We start from the raw sequence: 24342 nt of genomic DNA, 5'->3' as shown, positions 1-24342 counted from the left end.
TCAGTTTTTCTGACCAAAAACACTGTTTCCGAATGGAAGAGAGGTGCAAACACAGTTGAGAAATTTTGTTTTGCAAATTACCTGTGTTAACGTGAAAAGGGCTTCGGTATCCTTTAAGAGTTTATTGGAATAAAATAAGTCCCATCTCCGTTAGTTTAATTAGCTCACAAGCGACAGCTGATAAATGTCTGCCAGTAATGGTTTTCTTTGCACCTGGTAATATTAACGATTTATGATAGACAAGCTTAACTCTCTGAGTATCTGAAATGCTATTTCAAAAATCAGGATTTAGCCTTCTTTTTACTATCCAAATTTACAAGTGCAGCAGCAGGACTTAATGGACAAATGTAAACCCATTACTCTGTAAAACATTCCAAATAACCAACAAATAGCTATTTACCAGAACATGTGTAACAGAAACTGTAAAAAACCTAAAGCTTTCCAGAAAGAATGAAGTCATTAGACAGTCTTAGTTCCCATTTTACTTTGAGGGTCATTTGACATTTCAAAATTATTAGCCAATTTCAAACTGAGGAGGTGGATTACTGGCGTCATGCACCACTCCCAGCATGCCTGAACTAGTGACGTCTCAAGCGGTACCATTTTCTGTGAACCAACTAGAAACCCAGCACACATAAAGTCTGAGTCATTCTTAAGTTCCCCCCAGAGACTAGGATTTTGAACTGAGGACTTGCTGTTTGCTCCCACATATTTCTAAAAGGGAAATTAGAACAAAGGTTGAAAGATATTCCTGTGTGTTGACTAATTTCTGTGTTAAAGTGCATCGGCAAGAATGAACTTTATGATTGAGGATAGATCCTTACAAAGCCTCAGAAGCACCATGTTAGGTACGTGTGAGCTGCTTCATCAAATTGATTATTGATTTGTTTGACAGGATGGAAAGATCTGGTCTAAAGTTGGATGCCTGATTCCAGTACATACTAATCTTGAGAAACTTGAGAAATGACATGATGAGGCTCAAACTATGAAAACATTGCCAAATGAAACACAAACATAAAGAGCAGCAACATTTCAGTTGGTTAGTTGATCAAGACAAAAGCAACCAAAGAAAAGTTTGATTATCCATTGATTGATTTCATATTCTGAGCTAAAATGCCAAACAACAAATGTATTCATGAGAATTCAAAATAATGATTAGTAGATAACAGAAAATGACCTACAGGTAGAACCCTAATCAAGAGGCATCATTTTTCATGTTGTCAAATCTCAAGCATGCTACTGGAGGTAGAGTTAAAAATCAGTTGGTGACAATGATTAAGTGCAATGCCAATCAGCAATATTATGCGTTTTCCTCTCTCAAAATAACAGAATGATATCACACTATTGTTGTAACTTTGCTCAGTGTTACAATAAATGATCACTGCTCTGCGGAAGTTAGACATAGTTAGACAAGTGCACAGCTATTGTTAGACAAGTGTGTCTTCAAATATAAGCAAAGCTTGGGCACAGCCTAGGAAATGTCATGTTTACAACTTGTACTGAAATGTAGTTTCTTTGCCATCCAGACAGAGACGTACTCAATGCAGAACTTGCTTTGATGGTGGTATGAGTGTGTATGAGTGTGAGTCATTTCTCAGATGGCAGGTGTTGTGATTAAAGCAGCAATGTTCAAAGGTACAGTAGACTTAACTATATAACAGCAAAAAACAAACGACAAAAAACTCTAACTATGCACTATATGCAGCCAACTGAACTTATAATACAAAGTATTTTAAACACATCTACTCATAAATGTTAGGATATTACTAAACACTAAACTTACTAAACATTAAGACAAGTTTAGATTCTCACTGCTCATTTTAGTCTCATCTACAGTTCATAGACTTTCCAAGTTAAAATTAGATAGATAGATAGATAGATAGATAGATAGATAGATAGATAGATAGATAGATAGATAGATAGATAGATAGATAGATAGATAGATAGATAGATAGATAGATAGATAGATAGATAGATAACACTCATTAAAAAAGAAGACATTTAGTATGTAGATCCAGGAGGACAGTACAGAGAGGAGGATATTGTGGTTTCACAGAGTTTTTTTTTACTTGCAAACAGCTGACATGTCTTTAAAATTGTGCTTGATGTAAATAAAGTCACTAAAGTAAATAAAGCAAAAGTGCAGTTGTATGTAGATAGTAAATGATGAAATGAATGGCCTTGAAGTTAATAATTACACCCAATTTAAAAAACAAATAGATGACCTGCTCTGCTGAACTGCTTCAAACATTAGGGTTGTCTTGCAAAAAAGAATCAAAGATAGCCTTTTTTATAAATATCTTAAAATAACATTAAGAAAAACTGAATTATAGTGGTGTAGGGATAAAAGTGGATAATTATCTGTGGGCTGATACAATGTAAGTTACTTTCTTCTGGATGTTCATGCAGAAACAGGGGTGCAGCCTGTCTTCCTTCCTTTTAATGCGGCGATTACATTTTGCTCTTACACAGGTTTTACATGTTACTAAAGCCACTGCAGCGAAAACTATTGCTTCAGGAACTCTGAGTCAACACAGACGTTCAAAAATCAAGACAAGTACATGTGGAGGGACATCTCTAAAAAAGGTGGACTTTGTCGTAACACCAACTAAGTAAAGCGTGTGCGGAAGAATGTTATCAACAAATAGTAAAACATGACTTTCAGCGCATGGGATGGACAACAAAAACATAGCATGATATCTTGAGGCACTCCTTTCATTTATGACAAGAGAGCAAAGTCCAAATCTCTTGCAGTCATTCTCTCTCTCTCTCTCTCTCTCTCTCTTGCTCACATACACACACACACACACACACACATATCAATACACTCACCTCAATTTAGGAATTATATAACTTGATAAGATAACTTTCTAGATTTGGTGCAAAACAAACTCAAACCTGAAAAGGCTGACATACATAGTTGCAAAACCAAATTATTACCAAACAAATGTTAAAGTACATCTAATGACTTAATCAAAATGTGATGCTATGACATTAATCTGCAGCAGTAATCATAGAAACTAAACTTGATAACTTCTCCTATTTCTCAACCTCGCATTAATCATGACATTGAAAGAGTTATGTTGCCAAACTGATAACTTTTTAACCTTTGATGAACTTTTGTGATAATCCGGACATACATTTCTGATACATGTCTAATAATTTAAAGCAACCGTTTGATAAGTGATATCGCCGTCACTTCACCTGTAGGTGTTTATGTGTAAAAGCCTGTAACAGATGATTGGATGGTGATAATTGCTTCTTTAACAGCGTTCTTGACACCCTATCATGACTATTAGGAGGAGACACAACAGCATAAGGAGCTATTACAACAAATCATGTACTTTCCATATCTTGCATTTATTCTCCGATTTCCTATCATCCAGGCGGCCCGAAGCTTTAGGGTGATCAATACACATTTTAAAAAAACTTAAGAGATTTAACATTTTCTTGAAACTGATAATCTATCACAGTGAACTTTGCATATTGATTTACTGTGGTGTAATAATGCAACGATGTCTTCACCTCCACCTCCAACACATTGATAAATATTAGAGCAAACATAGAGAATACCATTCTCTAGGGGTGTCACACTTAGTAGCATCTTATCTATTAAACTGGTAGATAAAATATCTGTGTGGAGTCTTATATATATATGTGTGTGTGTGTGTGTAAAAAAATTGCCTGACTATATTGATCTGTTACCTCTCAGTGAGTTATCTGACATCGACGTCACATCATCTTTTTAACAACAAACTGATCAGTTTGGTTAGATTGTCCGAATACATTACCATGAGGACATTCAACACTTGGTATAATCTTTCACAGAGCAACAAACCTCGTGGAGAAATCATTGTTTGTCCCTTAGCCTGTGTCCACATTATAGCTGAGTCACAGCAAGTTTCAAGTCAACAGTATTGAATTACAACAATGCTGAGTAATATCTACAAATTATTCATATGACACGAGAGATAAAGAGATGAGGAGATGTAGGACACATGACAGGTCACTTATACTCACTCAAGTGCTGATTTTCTCATAGAAAAAGAAACAAAAACAAAACAAAACCTCAGAGGTGCAAAACCCTGAAGTAACAAATAACTATATCTCTTGCACTTACCTGGGTAACCACTTTGATAGCTAAAATCTCTGCCTGGTGTTTGCATGTCAAACTCCCACTCACACTGTGGCCAACAGACACAATGTGGACCAACTCCTGACTGTCTGCCAGTTGTCAGTCCTGTGACCGCACCCCCCCCAATCATCACCACCCCCAATCTGCACGCCACCGGGAGCCTGTCACACTGCGAAGAGTGCCCACCTCAACAGCCCTTACATCTGTCCAACTCACCAGTCTTAAGATTATTGGAAAATTGCAGAGCAGAGTATAATTATTAATCTCACACTGTGAATTTCCGTAATTCAACCCTGTTTGTACGCAATCAGGATGGATGCATATACATTTCTTTTTAAAAATAAGCGAAAATATTTGATAGCAGATGCTGACCTTGATTGAATATGCATTCTCTCGAACTCTTTTTTTTTTTTTTTTTACTGAAGTCAGGTAACTTTTTATGGTGATTTCAGCGTTTTAACACCCAAACAGCAGCCACAACACTCACAGCGCAGCAAACTGAGCAGAGCGGAAGGTGACTGACCTGATCAATGTGTTGGACTGCAGAGGAAACAGAGTCCAGTAGCTGTTTCTGAAGCTGGATCGTCCTTCTCGGTTGTGTAGCCTATATAACGTTACTTATTGGTTCCGGTGTCCGCTGTGAAGGCACCGTGCTCAGAAGAGCCCCGCGTCAAGGTGGTCAGGTCCGTGCGCTGCGGAGTTTTCTGCTCTTGCTGCTGCTGTGGTCGGTGCGCGCTTTACTCTCTCTCCTCCCTCCGCTCAACACAACGGCTCGGGATCTTGAGGACACATGCAGTGGCATCAAATTACCCTCTAAAGCCCCGATTTCTTTCCATTAGACTATTTAAGGAAATATACTCAGTAGGTTGTCCGGCATGAAAGAGTCAGGTAATGTTTTAAGGTTCTTATTTGTTTGGTTATGTATTTTTAAACCCTTAGTTTGATGTTTTGGGCCAATGGACTAACTAATTTACATTGAATCATTTCACAGTTTGAGACACCGAGAGAGTAGTTAAGCTATACTAACAGGGTATTTTTTTTTTATGCTAAGCTAGATGATTGAAACTAGTACAGTCCTATGTGAAAGTTGCAGTACTACGCTGAAAAAGAAAGCAAACAAAACAAGAACAGAAATGAATCAGTTAAATGGCCATGAAAAAATTAACATATTACTCTGATATATTTTTGGAGTGATACAGAAATATGATCACTATGTAAGTGTAGTTTTGATTTGGGGCTACAGGAAATATATTTTATACCACTACTTTATCTGTGGCCATGAATTTTATTTCCAGCTTAAAGTTTCTTCCTTAAAGTCTTGAATATACCTTGTGTTCTCAGTTTGCAACATATATTTAGCAAAGAAAAAAGAAAGTACAATATGTCCTTTTAATATCCGATGGAGTAAACTGAAATAAACAAGTCTAAGCACCACAAAACTGTACTAGCTGTGCATTGGAACGTGTATTTTAGTATTTAGTATAGCTTGTTTCCACTCATTTAACCGTTTGTGAGAGGCAAGTGAGTTTATCTAAGAGAGTCACGTCAAGTTGTCTCTTTAGCTTACTCTTAAGATGAGTCGTCCCCTTCATAGTCAGTTGGGTTGTTAATGATGACTCATGAGATCATTGCAGTCGCATTCTTTGCATCACAGGCTGTGGTCTCACAAGATACTATCTATTATATGTCAGTATAAGTCATGAGATAATTTCACAGATTCTATGATTACTGTAAGTCACCTGTGAGGGTTGTTTAGCAGATAGCAGCATGCCGATTGACCCAGATAGAGATTCTTCATCATTGCGGTGAATATGAATTTTCATTTGGACGATCAACTACTGAAACAGATTCACAAAAAGTAGTAATTTTGCAACCTGCCTAATCTCAGTAGGGCTCGTTGTAGATTTGAGGGCCTTTGACCAACCCCAACACAAGCACCAGTCTTGGTCACAAAAGATAGAAGCAGCTTTTCGTAGGATCACGAGACAACATTTTTAACACTCAACCCACTCATTTCAGATGTTTTATTACCTGCTCGTGAAATTGTTCAGTGTAGGGATGATCAGATAAAAATGTGGAATCACTTGAGTTAGACACTAACAAAACATACAACTAAAAAGCCGTTAAAACTCAGGTTAGACTTGGTTTTAAACTTCCTGTGGTGCAGTGGCACACAGAAATGCAACAGGCAGCAGAGCATGCTGCTAAAACCATGTTTTCCTGTATTCTGTATTTGACCAGACTCTGACCTGTCTGTCTACTCCAATGATGCAGTGAAACTGCATGGTTATGGCTGGGTATGAGGTGAAAGGACTTCATAACTATCATTTTTGCATTCATTGCTTTGTAGGAATTTATATTAAGGAGGAATAAACCAATAAATCGTATTAAATGTTATGTAGTGTACTACTCTGATCAGTCTGCCACAGTACATTGAGAGATTTACCTTGCACAGGAGCACATTTTTATGCACAGGAGTCTATTTTATGAACATGCTGATTGAAAAATATACATACCAAATACAACCCAATCAAAAGGAAAAATAGATGACCTTGATTGTGTAGCAGAATTCAATGTCAAAACCAAAATGAATGTGCAAAATTATACTGTACAGTCCTGCTTCTCACAGATCAAAGTAAAGTTAAGCTCCTGTGGGCAGCTTTTCAATCTGTTTGAAAGCTTAACAGCACAAAAGATATGAAACCCCACTGCACAGTGCTCAGAATGTTGCCACCAAGTAAAGTCTGAGAATAGCTTTAAAAGCGGAAAAATGTAAATTGGGGTTAACTATGCTACTTTCACTATGCAGTCAGATTGATTTTACCCTAATTTAATTCATCATAACTTATTATCACTTCTACTGAACGTTCTACTGAATTAGGATGGCTTTAAACTTTGCTTATCTGTAGACCTGCACTTGCGCACTCATTCACTCTCCTTCTCTTTCCCACACGCTTCCACAGCATCCGTCCCATGTAGAATTTCTTTGAGCTGAGTAAAAAAAAAGAATAAGAGATGAATTAAAAAAACAAACAAAAAGAAAAGCACTCTTGAGAGTTTTGCTGTCACAAACAAAAAGAGGCAATAACTTCTGATTGTTTATACAGTTGAGTCCCAGCAGACTAGAGCTCTGGTATCTGACAATGTTCATCATCAAAGTGCTTGTGTATATTCACAGGCCTCTCCTACACTGCCATGACACTGTAATTATTATAAAGTGGAAAGGAAGGTAATTTTTCAGGCCTGGGAGTTGAGCAAGCTGTTTAGACACACTGAAGATTTGGCATGCAGTGATAGAAAAAAAAAACCTTGAAATCAACATTGTAGCACATTGTAACACGTGCTCATCTAACAGGAAGAAGTTGTGTCTGTGCACACTCTAATACACATGTTCAACACCTTTGCATTTTAACATTTAGTCGTCTGTTTCACTTCCATCCTCTTGGTTCTCAGTCTGGTCATCTCCAGCAGGTTGGGATGAGCACCAAGTCAAACAGTTTGCCAAAATTGCGGGGCTTTAACCGCCCACATCCATGTCCCTATGAGCAGTGTGATGGTTCCCACAGATCTCCAATGGCGTCCAGTGGACCAAAAACCAAGGGCAGCACGTGTTTCCTCTGTCTTCATAGCACACATGCTGCAAAAGACTGTCTCAGTGAGCCATATGTTTGTCTTTTACAGTACTTTACGTGTGGAGAGACACCTTGTTGGAGAAATTATTCTATGTGATATTTTTTTAAAGAGGATGTTATCAAATCTTTTGTTACTAATTAACATACTGTTCTTGATGATTAAAGGTCCAGTGTGTAAGATGTAGTCGCATCTAATGGCTTAAGTTGTTAATTGCTACCAACTAATACCCGCTAAACTACTGTGGCAGCAGAAAACAAGAGAGGCCCATAGAACCTCTGTTTTGTTTGTGCCTTTAGAGCTACTGTAGTAACATGGCCGTGCAACATGGGGGACGAGGATAGAAACCCATGGCATCTTTGTATATGAAATGCTCATTCCACACTAATGGAAACATAGTTATGAACATTGTGTTGTATTTCTGCCAATAGCTTATCCCAAATTTCCCTTTAAGCTGAGATCCTTTCTACATATTTTAGTTTTATCAAGACTTGCTGTTTTCCTCTTTATTCTATTGAAGAAAGTGCTTTTTCATCTTTAAATTGTGTGGTTTGTATTAAAACCATATCGGTGAAGGGAGCACATGTGAAAATGGTTCCTCCTCCACTTCGAAGTGTAACTAACAGAGGTGTAACAGAGGTGTAACTTTAAAGTCACACTTTGGCAAAAGTGTGACTTTAAAGATACACCTTTGTTAGTTGTGTCAAAGGCAGGATGTTGATAAGGATTAGAACAAGCAAATACATGATTAGATAAAAGTTAGAAGAAACAGTCATGACATGGACATTAGGAGAAAAAAATTATTTTGACTAAAAATGATGGATGTGTCCATGTGTTTGAAATTCTGAGGATGACTGGCAGTGTTTCACTGCAACAAAAAACAAGTCTTCATTACTGTTAATGCCACCAACACCTTATAACCTTTTCCATCGGGTCATTATAATTATATCCAGTGATTGTGTCATAATAGTTCATTTAAGATATTTTTAAGAGTGCAATTCATCTTATTTAGATACTCAAGAAGAAACACTTCTCTCTCTGTGCAGGAGAGAAATAAACAATGCCTAGAATTCATTGTACACGGTATATACTGCCATCTGCTGGTCTTTTTAAGGTACTATCACTGCATCAAAAAAGCAAAAGACGAAGGAGAATTGTTTTACAAAAATTGACACACTCTTGAAAGGGGCTTTTTTAAACCACTGTTCCATAGGATGATTTTTCCAATATCAGGCTTTTATGATCCTCTGTCCGACCAGTTAAAGGTAGTACTGAGCTCGATAACTGCAGGCAGCAGCTGATTACTGTTTGAACGGTTGTTTTTATTGCAGTTATTTGTTGTCGTCCAGTACTGTGATATGCTGTGACAAGCTGTGATATTGACAAATTGTACTCGTGTTCAGTATTTCAGACTCTATTCCCAGGTTATTCATCACTTGTCTTGCCTGCTGAAGAAACTGAAGTGTCATTGACCTGTGAACGTTCTGCAGGCAGACAAATAAAAAAGAGAATTTTCCAATCTGGCTCACACTTGGTTATTGTCACAAAAATGATTTGATGACCTCAATGGGAGCACAGTTTATTTTTTTTTTTACCTTATTCTCGACTGTCTATTGAAAAAAATCTGAAATACAATATCAAATTGTTGTCAGAAGGGCCCAAACTTTCTAATAATGGTCTGAATTTATCCCTTATTTGGATTATTTTATAGTTTTAGTGATACAATGAAATACTGAAGACATTATCACACTTACACATACTTTTATCTTTTAAATCCATCAAACAATGAACAATTACTGACCAGCAGGCTCTGGGGTAATTCTGTAAGCATTTTCTGTGATAAGCATCACATAAATTCATGAAAGGATTCAACTTTCTGGTGACACAATCCATGTCAGGAATACTGTACCTCTATGAGTCTATTTCTGCATGATACTACTACAATGATAAGGTGCCCCCTTTCTTTTGGGGATCCCCGTTTGAAGGGCTAGATGACCACTGCTCCTTGATCCCCAAAAGAAGGGGACACCTCAAAACAGAGGAGGGGAGGGCCAGGATGGGGGATTGGGGTTGTCCCAAGCGAGTGGGAAGAGATCCGGTCTTGACCTCTAATCAAAATCTTTCCTCAGCTGTTTCATAGTTATTTATATTCTTTTCATTGCAAAACTGCAGTACTTTATAATTCCTGTGAGGTTTTTTTTCCCAATGCAATTTTAGTATCTGTGCCAGCTGCTGTAGAAGCAGTTTGTTGTCTATAAAGATTGATGAGGAACTCCAGCTATTAAGCAATGTATTTTCAGGGACTTTTGAAAGAGATACTTCTCGATTAAAAAAACAAAACAAAAAAACCTGCCAAGACAGCTGGGAGAGCAATAAAGTTCCCAAAATTCTTGAACCCTGTATTATAAGTTTTAGACCCTTGTAGTCTTAGACTCTCTCTGACTGGTAAATGCCATTATTTCTGTGAAAGTGTTATGGCCTTTGAATGATGCTCCAAAGCAATCGAGGACAATAAAAAACTGCAGGCTGATGGTTTAGAAACCGAGTTGCACTTAAAAAAAATGACATTTCTCAGACAAAATATGAAGTCATCACCCTGAATCTCAGTGACTCTGTGGAATGATGGAAGTACATCTTTATTCACTTTTATATGTACAGGAAAAAATAAAAGACATTGTCAGTCACCAGGTCATGCAAAGCGCTATTGCATTACAAATAAAAACACGTTACAAAACAAACAGTATATACTCTACTATGAATATGGAGCCTCAAAAATAAATAAAATCAATATATTTCAAAAAATAAACTTCTGGGATGGCACTTATACAAATACAATAAGCTCAAATTTACTTTCAACAGGTTACTGGAGATGGATAAGCTGACTATTTCTTTTTTTAAACACACACTGTACAGGTATGAATTTGAACCGCAGCAGTTCATCGACCAGTGAAAGTAGAGGATGCATTCCAGGTTTTGCGGGTTAAGGGCAACCTTGAAAGTCACCATTGACAGGAATGAAACAATAGGGTTTTAACAGATACACAGATCCTGTATGTATGATAATATTTATATTTACATTAGGGTGACAGCACTCAACAGTCACGTCGAGGTGTTATTGCACTACTGTCTCAATGTCTTTTCATGAGAATAATCAACAAAGTACAATACTGTTGATAGATCTACACAGATGTGAAACAAGAAATCACCTGTCACAGCTACAGACTACATTACTGTTTGAAATGAATTCATTCACTGTCTAAGACTCGTTATAGTCAGTAAACAACCTGCTCCAAAATACTTAAAAACCAATCTTGCACTTACCAGTTAACTAATTCAAAGTAAAGTAAATGAATACATTCCAGGTTTTGATCGACCCAGGTCCACACAGCTAATGAACGTAGCTGTGACCTGAAAACATGTTCACAATAAGGCTACAACATCTAGAGAGAGGAAAGAGGCAACAAAGGGTAAAACTCAAACACTGATAAAGCACCCATCTGTTCCAAAAGTCACACTGAGCCACTTGGAGGAGCCATGCACAACTAGTGAACACAGATGAACATATACATATCTGCAACTCCCTCACAAAACAATTATCTTCAAGGCTCTTAAGACGGAATGGGACAGCAAGAACGAGCCCAGTAGTCAGCAGCCAAGGACCATAGACAATACAACTGGAAATGCACAAGAACAAACCCTTTAAAGACTTATTTCTTACACTCACTCACTGACAACATTGATTCACTGTTGGGGAAATCAGCTAATGTCAAATATCTGAATAGTTAAAGTTTGTATAAATCCAGCCACTAAATGAAAGAGTTATGTCACTGACAAAAGCTAATTTAAAAAGTGCTGTTATATTTTTTCTTTAATTGGCTTATCTCCCTTTATAGTTGATATGTTTATGTACTATGTATGTATATATATATTGTATGTACATGTTATCTTTACTCTTGAATAATATAGTTTCCATATACTTTTGTGATATGGTTATTAAGTTTGCTCTGGGAAAAATAAAGATCTTTTTATTCTCTTCTATTCTACAATGTCTTATTTTAATATATATCAATGACGTAACTCCTTCAAATCAATTAGTTATTAACTGAATATCCTACCCAGCAGGCCTCACTGTTACTTACGCAGGGAAGCTGAAGAGGGACCAGAACACAGAGAATACAGTATAGTAAACACACAAACTTTAATCTCAGACGGATTCACATTTAATGTCAATCAAGACATCTGGCCACTGGTAAATGGGGGGGCCAGCATCAACAAGGGACTGACTATGGTTCAGTTATGTCTAGTCAGAAAAAAGGCTGGCGAAGGACTTTCGAAGGTTACGAATGGTCTCGGCCTTAGCTTCCTCTTGGCTGTCGCCCCCAGAGCCTGAGACCCCGCGGAAGAAAGAGGAGTCGCTGAAGGCATTGAAGGCATTGGTCAAGGACTGGGACTTACTGGGGAGGGGAATAGAAAGGTACAGAAAGGGAAGAGAACAAGGAGAAGGAATGATAGAATACAGGAGGGAAGGAGGGAAAAGGGTACGTACACATCAATTAAATGAAGGGTGTAAATGAGGAGGAAAGGGCCACAAAGTCACACGAGAAGTGTTTAAATAAAAAGATCTTTTTCAAAGCAGAAATTCTATTATTACTTCATGTATTAGGTCTTCGAAATGCTGATCATAAATTATGATCCTACTGCAGAATAACAATTGATTTAGGCTCCTAAAACACAATGCACGATAATGTAACTCTTACTTCAGCAGAGGATGGGTCTTTTGCTGAGGCTGCTCCTCCACAGAAGCCTGGGCCTCAGTGGGATCTGCAGCTGCTTCAAATGGAGTAGGCTCAGGGTTTTGGGAAGGAGAGGTTGGCTTTGCCTGAGGCTGAGGCTGAGCTTTAGCTGGAGACTGGACGTTTGGTGGTGACTGGCTGGTTTTGGCTGGGGCCTGAACCTGTGATGGGGCAGGAGCTGAGGCCGTATCTGAAGCCTGAGTAGCGGGCTGGGGCTGGGGTTTGGGTGAAGCTTTTGGAGGAGGTGGGGTTTGTGGCTTTGGCTGAAGCTGGGGTTTGGAATTCCTGCGTGCAGGAGGGATGGGCTTTGCAGGTGGTGTGGGTTTTGGGGGCAGATCTTTTGGTTTACCAGGTACTGCTGATGGGGAGCCCTGGGGTTGGGGTTTGGGCTGCTCTGTGGTGGCAGCAGAGGCTGAGGGAGAGGCCGGAAGTGGAGCAGAGGCAGGAGGGGTACCTGGAGCTGTGGTTGCTGCTTTATTCGGGGGAGAACCTGGAGCTGCTGCTGCTGCTGCTGCTGCTTTAGCTGGAGGAGATGCTGGAGCTGCTGCTGCTTTAGCTGGGAGAGATGCTGGAGGTGTCGCTGCTGCAGCTTTAGCAGGGGATGATGGTGAAGCTTTGGCTTGGGCTGAGCTGGAAGCAGAATCTGGTGCAGACTTTGTGACAGATGGGGCTCTTGTCATTGGGGGAGGCCTCTGTACTGGAGGCTTTGCGACTGAGGTGGCCCTCTGGACTGGGCTTGGTTTCTGAGCCTGGGCTGGTTTCTGAGTTGGACCTGGACTAGCTTTCTGGGCCTGATTGGGCTTTGGTGCTGATTCAGACGCTCTTTTAGCTGATTCTGCTGATGTGTCCACACTCTGCATTTTTTTCATTGGTGCACCTATAATATTGAGATAGAGGGCAGTTATATTAAACCACAGCTCCATATTTAATTTACGCACAAATGCAAAACAGAACAAACAGCTAATGGATAGGCACCAATATTTAGAAACCTAGCACTTATTGTTTAAGCACAGCGGATAGAAAACAAGGCATCCTTAACGTTTGGCAAAGACCAAAGCAGAACATGACATGGATAATAAGCTTCAGTATACACATGCCCATTCACATAAAGACCTTTCACATTCATAGAAATCCTTTGCAACTCATCACCAAGAGAAGATTGGAAAAATAAGCAGGCTCTGAATGTCTGGACTATGATGACCAGCAGAGGGTGGCAGATAAGCAATTTTATAGGAAGGAATAGTGACACACCTATCATGCCAAGTGTTAGTTGCTTTTGTGTTCAGGAACTTGTGTGATCAAAAAGAGTTAGAGATGAGAACGAAAGAAAGCAAACAAACTACACAGAGGAAGTGATAAAATATAGACTCAGTGACTCAAACACAAGCAGCAAAGCAACCTGACAAGCAGCACAAAGAATTAAGAGATAACACATGCGAAGAGAGAGAGGCGACTGGACAGGGATGAGTTTCCAGGGACTGATGATTCACTTTCCTGGATACAGGAATTATGGTTTGGCATATAATTACATCTAAAAGCCTCTTTGGAGATGGCTTCTGAAATATTTATTCATACAATTACATACTATTATTATTTATCTTTCTCAGCTAATTTGATCATTACAAAAGCTTCATGAAAATTCATCCCAGATGTTTCCATAGAGTAGTTGCTATGAGGCAGCTAAATGACTATGAGTCTTACGTTTAGTCAGGGATTGTCATTAAGCATCCCAAAGGGTGCTTGGGACTCACGGTGCATAAAACCAAAGGAAATAACATTTGTACAAGCATAATTTGTAAAGGATGACACTATAAGGATTTGATTGGATACAAACCTTGAATTAGAGATAATTAGTTTGGTTAGTGATTTACTTATCTCCCAGTCTTGTTTTACACTTGAGTGAGCGCTTTATTTGATAGGAAATGTAAGCCATGCAAGTACACAACCTGGTTCAGTCTTTGAGCTAAACAAAATCCTATTAATCTATCTACTAAAGAGATTTAAGAGTACAAAAGCGTCATAATATCTGTAGACATATGAGGTCTGGATCCAAGCAAATAAAGAATGATAAGGCAGGGAAAGAAAAAGATGCTTATCTTCACTAAAACTTTAATTAAAGACTTGCCCAGGTTTCATAATAGCCAAGAAAAACAAGTATTGTGCATCACAAAAGCCATTTAGTTCAGTCTCAGAAATATAACAATTGTTTTACAAAAAAAAAAGACAGCACCGTTTCTCCACAAAACATTCAAATATTTCATAAAGGCCTTTGCAGTTTGACAGAAGAAAATAAATACGTTTACTAGAAACTACAGAACAATGTGTAGGACTTAAAGATGATGAAATGAAATTCAAGCTTTAACCACAAAAGTAGCCCCAGGATCCCAACCTGCACAAAATATTTTACATTCCTTTGAATAATGTTTACAAAAATTTAAAGTATTTATCCATAAATGCGTTTTTTGTTTCCCACTTCTGCATAATTTGTCACAGTGTTGAATGACTGTCACTGAAAGGCAGTGTTATTAATGCGAGATTCAAATAAATCAAACTGAAATCCCATTTGCACATCTTAATACACCAAACAAACAGAATTGCCATAATACATAAAAAGCTGCCATTTTTAAATCAAGTTTAACACCACACAAAGTGCATGCATTTGCCACGTCCATGCAAACTAAGAAACCCTTATAAACAAACATGCAAAGGCACATTTACTGATGAACTCAACAACTGCAACAATTATGGCTTTACTAATTAACCACATTATGCCACTGCTTTTAGTAGGCACACTTAGCTTTAAAACATCAGCCCTGAGCACAAACGTCACCACAAACAAGCTTAAGCACTGACGGCACAGTCGCAATTTTATGAAAGGTGCTCGCTTGCTTGGTGCACTGAACAGAATATTTGATTATTAATTCAAGTGATTGCCGTAAGTTAAAGAGAGACAAGGCCATAGTTTAAACAGACAGCAGAGGTCCCTTTCTGCTCTTGGACACAAAATACAGCTGCTGTCAGCACACAACTGAAGCCAATGAAACCACAATGTCAGTTTAATATTTTGGGGCAATAATGACGGACACTGCTACCTTCAGGGAGGAGAAACAAGTAGGCAAACAAAAGCAAACTGGTTCTACTAATGAGGACATTTTGGGAAATACTCTTATTAATTTTCTTTCAAAGTCATTGAACATGAGAAGATTATTAGAATTGTCATGCAGTATCTTTAAAGTAAACAGGCAGCAGGTTATTAGCTGAGCTTGGAAGAAAGTCAGAGAACAGGTGAAAACAGCTGCCATGCCTCTGTCCAAAGGTAGCAACATCTGCCTACTAGCACCTTTTAATTCTCTCTTATCAGCAGACAGTCTTTGTTTGCTTGATTTATGTGAACTGAGCTTGGCTGAAAAACAATGTGGTATGTAAAGCTGTTGTGTCTTTTTCTTAAATTTCAATGGTATCTGTTGTTTGATTTTGTAACTTTCCATGGAGCCAGGCTAGCTTTTCACCATATCTGGACTTTGTGGCGAGCTCAGGTAACCAGCTGCCCAGACAGTTATGTTTTTAACCTTTGACTGATTGATCATTGTGTCCGTTTCCGAATCACAAAGAGTACCCGCTGTTGTCAAGAAAAATGGCCAACACTGCTACAAGCATTTATACTCTCTGTCTGTGTTGGTCTGAAGCTGGAAATGGAGTTGTTTTGAGTTTCTGGATGTACTTCAAACAATGCCAACTGAAGTCAAAAGGATGCATCTTCAGTTATATAAGCGTCGAGTATTGATAGATTTCTAATCAACAGTTTCTTCTGTTGAAATTACCGATACACTGACATGAGAGGAGACAACAGGAGGTGAAGGTTTATACAACCTTTGTACAACAGTTCAGATTGAGACTATACAAAGGGGCAGAGCAATGAAAATGTAAAAAACAGCAGACAATATCGGATTTATGAGCATGTCAGATAAAATTCAGCCTATAACACTGCTGTTTAACCGAAACACGATTTTGGCATTATCAAAGCAATATGGCTTAGAAACACAGCATCCCAAGAGGAGCAAAGACTGAATCATGTGTAGTTACATTTCTGGGTATGTGCATGTTGCACTGTGGAGTTACTATGGCTTCAGCTCTGTTTTTAACAATGAAGCATCAATCAAGGTTACCGTTTGAAAATGAGAATACTTTCCAAAATCCTCATTCATCACCTTTCACTATCTATTAAATTCCCTGCCCTAAAAGACTGAGCAAGCATAAAGGTTGTATCACCCCAAAGGGAAACTGAGGATGTGGAGTATCTCTGTATGTTTCTAATTCGGTCATAATGCATGCCACTGTCCCAGTTGTACAAACAGTTACAAAAATAAGAATTGTCTCACATTATTTTACCTAGCAGTAAAACTTTTCCCAGTGAGTTTTTCCTTTTATGGCAGTACTCGGGTTTATAGGGAAGGTATTACGTTTCTCTGCAAATGGGTGCCTGATTTTCAGAGAATTCTTTTCAGATATAAGAGCAACTCGTCAAATGATTTATTAGGGCATTGTATCCTAGACCTGCCTCGGCCCTACAACTGCAGCACTTTTATAGTCGACAGTGTTCAGACAACCTTGAGGTTGAGGGCGTTGGCCTGAGGTCCTGTTTGGATCAGCCAGTCCTTCTTTAATGGCAGTACTCTGGTAGACACAGTGAGGAGGCAGGGAAAGGAAAAAAGAAAAGAGGCAAGTATGAGTTAATAGTGAGCTGGGAGGAACTGTTTTCCTTTTAGACATTAAATGTGTCATTATTTGTCCTGAGGAAGAATTAAAGCACATAATTCAATAGCATTATATTTGATGTGGCCCTGTGTAAATATGAATGCTATGAGTGTTACAGCAAGTGTCATTCAGGTGTCACCTGTTGGGGCTGCACAGTTGTTGGCTTTGGGCCTTGAGGGGAGCGGACAGGTGAGCGGGAGGCACTAGATGACCTGACAGCCAGCGCTTGGTTCATCTTAGCCAGCACCACCTCTGAAATGAGCTGGCGGTCCTCTGCCTGGTGATCACCAATCAGCTGCATAGATGAGCCCACAACCTGGACACAAGCAATGTAAAAGAAAACACGTGCTTTTAATGTTAAATTACAAAGTTAGGACATATAAGTAAAGACTGTTAATCAATATAATGATAAAACAAAACATTCTTTCAGATTCAGATATTATTGTCATAAAATCTTTTGTTAAAATTTTCACAGATCAACAAGGTTTCACATTAACATGTATATGAGTTGGTTAAACATACAGCAGTTTATCATTGAAGGGGGCTGATTTGGCGCTACTGAAATGTCAGGACTAGAATTATCTCTTTGCTGAATACAGGTAAATACATCAACAAGATATGTTTTGCAGGTGATTGGGAAACGATTTCATAATAATCAGCTTTTGTAATTCAAGTGTTCTGAGAGCAAACTGAAAATCTGCAATTGATTTTAATTCTGTTTTCAGGCTCCTGAAAATATAAAATGCAACATAATTCCTGAAGAAAGTAGGACATGAAAGACGGATGGGATTAACAGTGTATCCAGGAGGCTGGAGTTCAAGTCCGGCTGCTGGTGACCTATATGAAGCTCATTATTGTTTTGTGGGAAGAGTTTAGGACAGCTAGAGAAGAGAAGGGAGAGCTTCAGGAGGAGGGCTATTTTCGTGCTGTTCCCATATTTACCCCAACAGCAGTTTTGAGAGGAAGAAAACACATCCAAAGGATAGTCTCTAAGCAGTCTAACATCATCATAATGAAATATTATTCAGTGGAGGTGACTCATAAAGGTACAATTTTATATCTTTCCCATTTAGTGTCTAATTTACCTTCCACCAGCTGGGCTGCTTAAAAGTTTAACTTCAGTGTTAGGAAAAAGGCCAGACACCACAGTGACTCTGTAGGTGTTATTGTATAATCTCCCTCCCTTTCCCCCCTTTGCTAAAAATGCAACGTCTTTGCAGCTGTGGGGAGAGCAGGGCCTTGACACTGCTCGAACCACACATTGTTTAGGACCAGAATGAACTCTGTCTTGACAATGACGAAGATGTAGGAGCATTCTCAGACAGCAGGTCCCGGACAGAGATTGGGTTTAGGCCACATACACATAGAATGATATCAAAAGGTATAAGAAGATCTCACAAACCAAGACTAAGTCATTGGCAATTTCCGTGTATGCTGCCATGTCTCTATGTCATTCTGATCAATAAATTACCCATAATAGGCTACAAAGGTGAGTCCGACTACTCTTTTCTCCACAACACAGATAACTGTCCAAACTATTTACTATAACAAACCCCAGTACCTAGTACCGCTCTTATTTGTTAGACGACTTAATCCATGTCGTCTCATCCTTCCATTCATGCTTACACGTTTAACGTGATTTAAACTCATTCCTGTTGACCAACCTGTTATCTTTCACCACCAGATTGTTTGCTAGTTCCAGCCCACAACGAATAACACACTTGTTTACTGACTTTTAAAGAGCAAGATTTCTTTAACCATACTCGCAGTACTGCATTCTAGATTTTGGTCCAGCTATTTATTGCCAGCTACTAAAATTTTGATGAAAATTTGACTCAGCATTTTCCACGGATAGGATCTCTTGAGTTGACCTATGTCATTAAGTGGCTCTGTGCTTGCTGCCAAAATGGAACCAGGGAGAAGCAAGTCTCTCTGCTCCACTTTAGGAAGACTTGTACAAACTGTGGCTTGTCAAGCTTCATCATGAGCTAGTGGAAATTTACTAACTTGACCTTTGAGTCTTTTGCCCCTGCTAGGTAGCTCTCTGTCCTATGAAAGCCGTCCTATGAACATGAACATTAACAGTCATGTTCCATTGTGCCTTGTTGAAAAGCGCCTCTGAGTTCCGGCAAACGTAATATGCAGGATGCTCATAATTTGGAATCCTCTGACTCTGGCTGTAAACATATTTCTCATGGTTTCTAGACCTCATCTTCCACCACCCTGGTGACAAGTCTTATACTGCCAACCACCCTAGCAGTCATCCAGTCATCACTTCACATACACTGCTTCATGCCTTCCTTCTTTGTCCTTTTAGGTCTCCCTCTTTGTCCCTGAATCTTCAGAGTCTTGTCTAATTGTGCCATCAGACTCCCACAGTCCTTACCATGTGCCTCAATTGGATATTTTCCCTATGTTACAATGTTAAGAAGAGTGATTACACACATTCAATACACAAATTTCCTTGAAATGCTCTATTTGCTCTTCATTTTTCAGTGGCTGGGGTTTGGCAGTTGAAACATTTTCCATATGGAGACTTTACCACAAACTGTTTCATTTTTAGGAAAGGGATTATTAGAGCAGAGCTCATTTCTACCTCTGTAATCATGACTAAAGACTATGAAACATAAGATGAATGTGCTGAAAGACACTGAACAGACTGTGTGAAAAATAAATCCATAGAGAGAGTAAAGCAGAGCTGAGGACTAACACATGAACAGGCTTATAAAAAAAGTTCTGAAATACATGGGTAATACAGAATATCCGCACCTACCCTTTTAATGTTGCCAGACAGTTCTCAATCAAACTCATCTTGTGAATTCAAGTCGGGTTAGACAAGCTAGACAATGTAAGGCCCAAGGAGTTTAAATTAGGCCAGATATACTAAGTTTGATAACCGAAGCACTCCAACGCAACTCCTACGGTGTCAACATGTTGAAAAATGTGTGGAGAAAAAAGTAAAGAGATACACAACAAAGATGGGTAAACAATGAGTAATCAGCAGTTTGATCAGCAGTTTGATCCATTTGAAACATTTTTGAGTTTCTTACGGCTTCATGCTTTTATTCTCACCTCTGTGATGTAGTCGTTGCCGTCCTTGCCACAGATGGCTTTGACAGCACAGATATCCAGACCTCCAAAGATCTCTGAGCAGGTATCAACCCACAGTTTGTACCTGTCGCAAAGAGAATAATATGGTGGAGAGGAAAGAAAAAAACACAAATAACCTGTTGTCTGTGTGGTACCTTTGTTTTTGCTTTGCTGCATGGAACAGAACTGAGAATGTAGAACATTTTCTTCCAAATGCTTAGCTAAGAAAGCATTTGCTTTTGCACACTACTTTATCAATAATATTGACTTGTGTATTACACAGGCACAATACGTGGATGCAACTGTTGTTTTTAAGGGCATTCATCCTGCAGGTGAACCAGATCGTGTCTGGCTCCAGGCTGTGTTTTCCGTCTGAGACACTGCACACAATTGAACTACAGCCAAAACAGATTAATGCTCTCCCTAAGAATAATGTCACTGTACAAGCACAGGTAATCTACTCTTCTCCACAGGGTCAGATTTAACAGACAGTTTCAGTTCCTATCTTAAAGTCTGTGTTATGTCTGTATATGTCAGAGTGCAGAGGCCTTGCTGAATTACGGCTTGCTATGTTTTCATTAGTATAGATGAGACTGACTTTGAAGGAAAGTGATAAAACTTCTATGTTCTTTTTAGGCTAGTTGTGACTTGTGTATGTTTTTGGATAGCTAATTATTAGAAAATTGAGAAAAATCAGTCACTATGAATAAAAGCAAATTAACTACTTTGGTATTGTTTCCTATACATGTTTGCCTATTTAGAACATCTTTATTAGTGCCTCGTGCAGTATATATACTGGCAAAGTAATTGCACAACAGTATCATTTTTCTGAAGTGACAGGCCCAAAATACATACAGTAAAAAAAGGATCTTTAACCAAGTTTTTTATCTATTAGTCTGGCAGTTTCTTAAGGGAAAAGTACTCATTCATGAACCAAAGTCCCACTAGGTCAGTTCAACCTCACGCCAGCCAAAGTAAAATAACAATAATTTATGAACAACATAACCACAGTGCATAATCATTCCACTAAAAATATTTCTCATGGCGACCAGGTTTCAGCTGAATGAATCTGCTATAAGAGTGCATTATGACTGACAGTGATGTAACACGACAGGAGTGACATGTGCGGCACCAGAGCAGCTGATGCATCACTAATACAGAGACAGTGCTCACTTGTCAGTCATGGCTACTTGTTCCAACATGGCAGATCCGGTGTTGCTTTTCCAATTACCAGAGATGGATGTTCGCCTAGACAAGAGCAGGAAATTGTGTGTTAAATTGTTATAGACACAACCCTTCACTTTGAAAATCTTCAGTAAAGTTAGTTAATAACAAACTGTGGGAGACAAGCTTGTAGGAGGAAGGTTCTGCACAGTAATGAGCACAGCTGCGAGTCATCAGGCTAAATAGCCTATTGACATATAGTGAAGTTATAGCTTAAATGCTATGGCCAATTACTGAATCTCTTTTGAACTTTACAACATAGATATTTTTTTAGTGGCTGTACTGGATGAAATTTAGAGAGCCAATAATTCAATATGGTTCAAAATTTTTAACTACCTGTCAGAGACCAATATAAAAATGAACGACTCGTGTGGTCTTTTTATGTATTTTGGCTTTTGCAATGTACAAGAAACACAAACAAAGTGAAAGAATCTGGTTTTGGGGCTTTTTTTTTGCCTATCGTGATCAAATATGTCTCCGACTAGAGAGACCAAGTTGCAATTGAGTTCTAGTTTATGATAGCACTCACAGATTGCAGAAACAGCCAAATCAACAGTAAGTGGCGGTAGCTACGACTAAAAAGAAAAGAAAAGAGGTTAACTTCAACTAATCAGTTAATCCAGTTGGCTTCAATATGCTAACAACCAATGCAGTCAACAATTTATTTGGTTGCCAGTGTTGGCTTGATGTTTTGCCGGCCTAGAGATTACAATGGCGAGCAGAGCGAATATGTTATCTTATCAATATTATACTTTTTTCTGTATGATATTACATAAAGACAGACACGCACAATATAAAAAAGGTCTTCCTGAGATCACTTAATAAACAAGGACGCACTCTTACATGTAAGCCTTGTAGTCAGTGCCAATTTTCTGGACCCTGATGTCGTACTTGGCGTCTACAAATGGCTCTGTGGTGCAGTAGGTCTGAGTGATGGCCACCACACTTGCAATGTCCTGGAAGTCACTCACATTGTCCACTTTGACCTGCAGAATTACACATGCAGAAACATGGTATATTTCAAAGCATAGAAGCAGTTTTATCTTTTCAATTTAAATGTAATTATTACCTGTATTCTAGGTTTATAAGCATGCATAAGAGAGCCTGAACCAGTTCAGTTGAGTCATAAATTTAGTTGAGTCATGCGAGAAATTTTACCCCAATCTGCATTATCTGAGTGCGTCAGTCCAGATTTGAGAACTTTGATTTGGTACTATTTGATCAGACGGACATTTTTACATGCATTTCAAAAGTCGAGTTTTGACCTGACTAATATGCTAATTTGGCATGTAAATGTGCCAGATTTTATGAGAAACAGCAGGAGGTTTGTGCTAACATTATGTTGGAGATGAAGTTTACTCAAAAAATTGAATTGCAAGAAGAAAGCAGGTGCAAAGCGAGGTAACTGAAAACTCACCCTGAATGGGATTAACACGGTATCAATATAACACAGTATAACAATATTTTAAAATAACTCATTTCAAAACTCAGAGTCAGGAAAATTAAAATAAAATTTTCTCTTAGTCTTAACAATTCAGTCATGAATTGAACAGTTCTAGATCGTTTTGGTTCTATACACGCTGGGTCAATTTTCAACTCAGAAGGGTTATGGTGATGTGTGGTGGGTCGATAAGGCTTTTAGACATACTTTGCAGTAATTTCACCAAAACACCCATTTTTAATCGATAACGGGACAATGAGAGGAGACTGAGAGGGAATACACAAGAGGTCATTATGTAAATAAGGACAAAGAAGCTAACCTTGAACAGATGTTTTCAGATGTTTAGTTAGTTCATTTTAATAATGATTGAATAAATTACCTGAACATACCATACTGTAAATACTGTACTGTCAAGGAGTCAACATCACAGTACCTTTCCCATTCCCGAGTGAGCGTGTCCAATCTTCACCACTACAGGGAAGCTTGGTGTTGTAATCTGCAAAGACAGAGGATAAGCGAAGGGTGAGTAATGATGCGCAACACAAAAATGACAACAGCAGTTATTCATAACGGAGTGGAAAATCCCTGCAGAGAGAAATGGGAGGCTCTTTTTTTCAAAAGTGGTTGTCAGCAAATGTCTGCATTCTAATGTAGGTAAAGCTTTAAATTTCAACTTTCACTTTCAAACTTTCAAACAAGGGATTCGAGTGAGGAAAAGGATACAGAAGAAAGTAAAAGTAAGTAAAAAGAAGTAAAAAATAGTACATGACATCAATGATAATATTAATATTTATCAGGTGTAACGTTTACCATGTTGGGTTAACATGTTTTTAAGCATTCAAACGGGAATTGTCACTAGTCTGGGATGTTATTAAACCTTAGTCTGAGTGACCTGAGTGTCTTAATACATTTTATAGCAACCCAGGCCATGGAGATACTAGAAGAAAAGCCAGGGCAATCACTAAATGTATTATCTTTATCTTTTGAGAACTGTGTTAGTACAAAATCTAACCTAAACTTGGACTTACACAACAAAACTGATTTGATTCTGTGAAAGTGAATTATATTTATAGCGGTCTATGCGAGGGGAGGTGACAGATGGCTTCAAAAGTGGACAGAAGAAGAGGCAAAGGATGGTGTTTTTTTTCTGCATTTCAGGAGGCTGTCCCTAAATTGTTGAGCACATAAGAGACTCCCTGTGTGTGACCCTCTCAGCATTCAAGACCAGAGAGTGAGGCGATCCAACTATTGTAAGTCTCTCTGTGTGTTGTCCA

At 38.6% G+C, this 24342-nt stretch overlaps 2 protein-coding genes across 3 annotated transcripts in view; both read right to left on the bottom strand.

The window, feature by feature from the left end:
* pparg (peroxisome proliferator-activated receptor gamma) overlaps nucleotides 1-4887 on the bottom strand; it is a 34214-nt gene extending 29327 nt beyond the window's left edge. Inside the window, exon 1 of one of the 2 annotated variants that reach the window (XM_072381904.1) lies at nucleotides 4659-4887. Coding sequence is in view for 1 of the 2 variants with exons in the window: in XM_072381903.1 (XP_072238004.1) it covers nucleotides 4121-4166 (46 nt within the window). In the remaining variant the exon portion in view is untranslated. Of the gene's footprint in view, nucleotides 1-4120; nucleotides 4203-4658 lie in introns of those variants that run through there. The other variant, XM_072381903.1, reaches the window with a different exon arrangement.
* Nucleotides 4888-10385: 5498 nt separating this feature from the next.
* The window catches only part of syn2b (synapsin IIb), a 77591-nt gene continuing 63634 nt past the window's right edge, over nucleotides 10386-24342 (bottom strand). The window contains exons 6-13 of the mRNA XM_072381902.1: nucleotides 23502-23564; nucleotides 22471-22613; nucleotides 21577-21651; nucleotides 20386-20488; nucleotides 17453-17629; nucleotides 17166-17232; nucleotides 12523-13435; nucleotides 10386-12219 (exon numbers count right to left, since the gene is read on the bottom strand). Of these exons, the coding sequence (XP_072238003.1) occupies nucleotides 12066-12219; nucleotides 12523-13435; nucleotides 17166-17232; nucleotides 17453-17629; nucleotides 20386-20488; nucleotides 21577-21651; nucleotides 22471-22613; nucleotides 23502-23564 (1695 nt within the window). The 3' untranslated portion in view covers nucleotides 10386-12065. The remainder of the gene's footprint in view (nucleotides 12220-12522; nucleotides 13436-17165; nucleotides 17233-17452; nucleotides 17630-20385; nucleotides 20489-21576; nucleotides 21652-22470; nucleotides 22614-23501; nucleotides 23565-24342) is intronic.

Source organism: Leuresthes tenuis, unplaced genomic scaffold (genome assembly GCF_036924035.1).
Source record: "Leuresthes tenuis unplaced genomic scaffold, fLeuTen1.0.hap1 SCAF_3, whole genome shotgun sequence".
NCBI lineage: Eukaryota > Metazoa > Chordata > Actinopteri > Atheriniformes > Atherinopsidae > Leuresthes > Leuresthes tenuis.
This window is presented reverse-complemented; position numbering and strand designations above follow the sequence as displayed.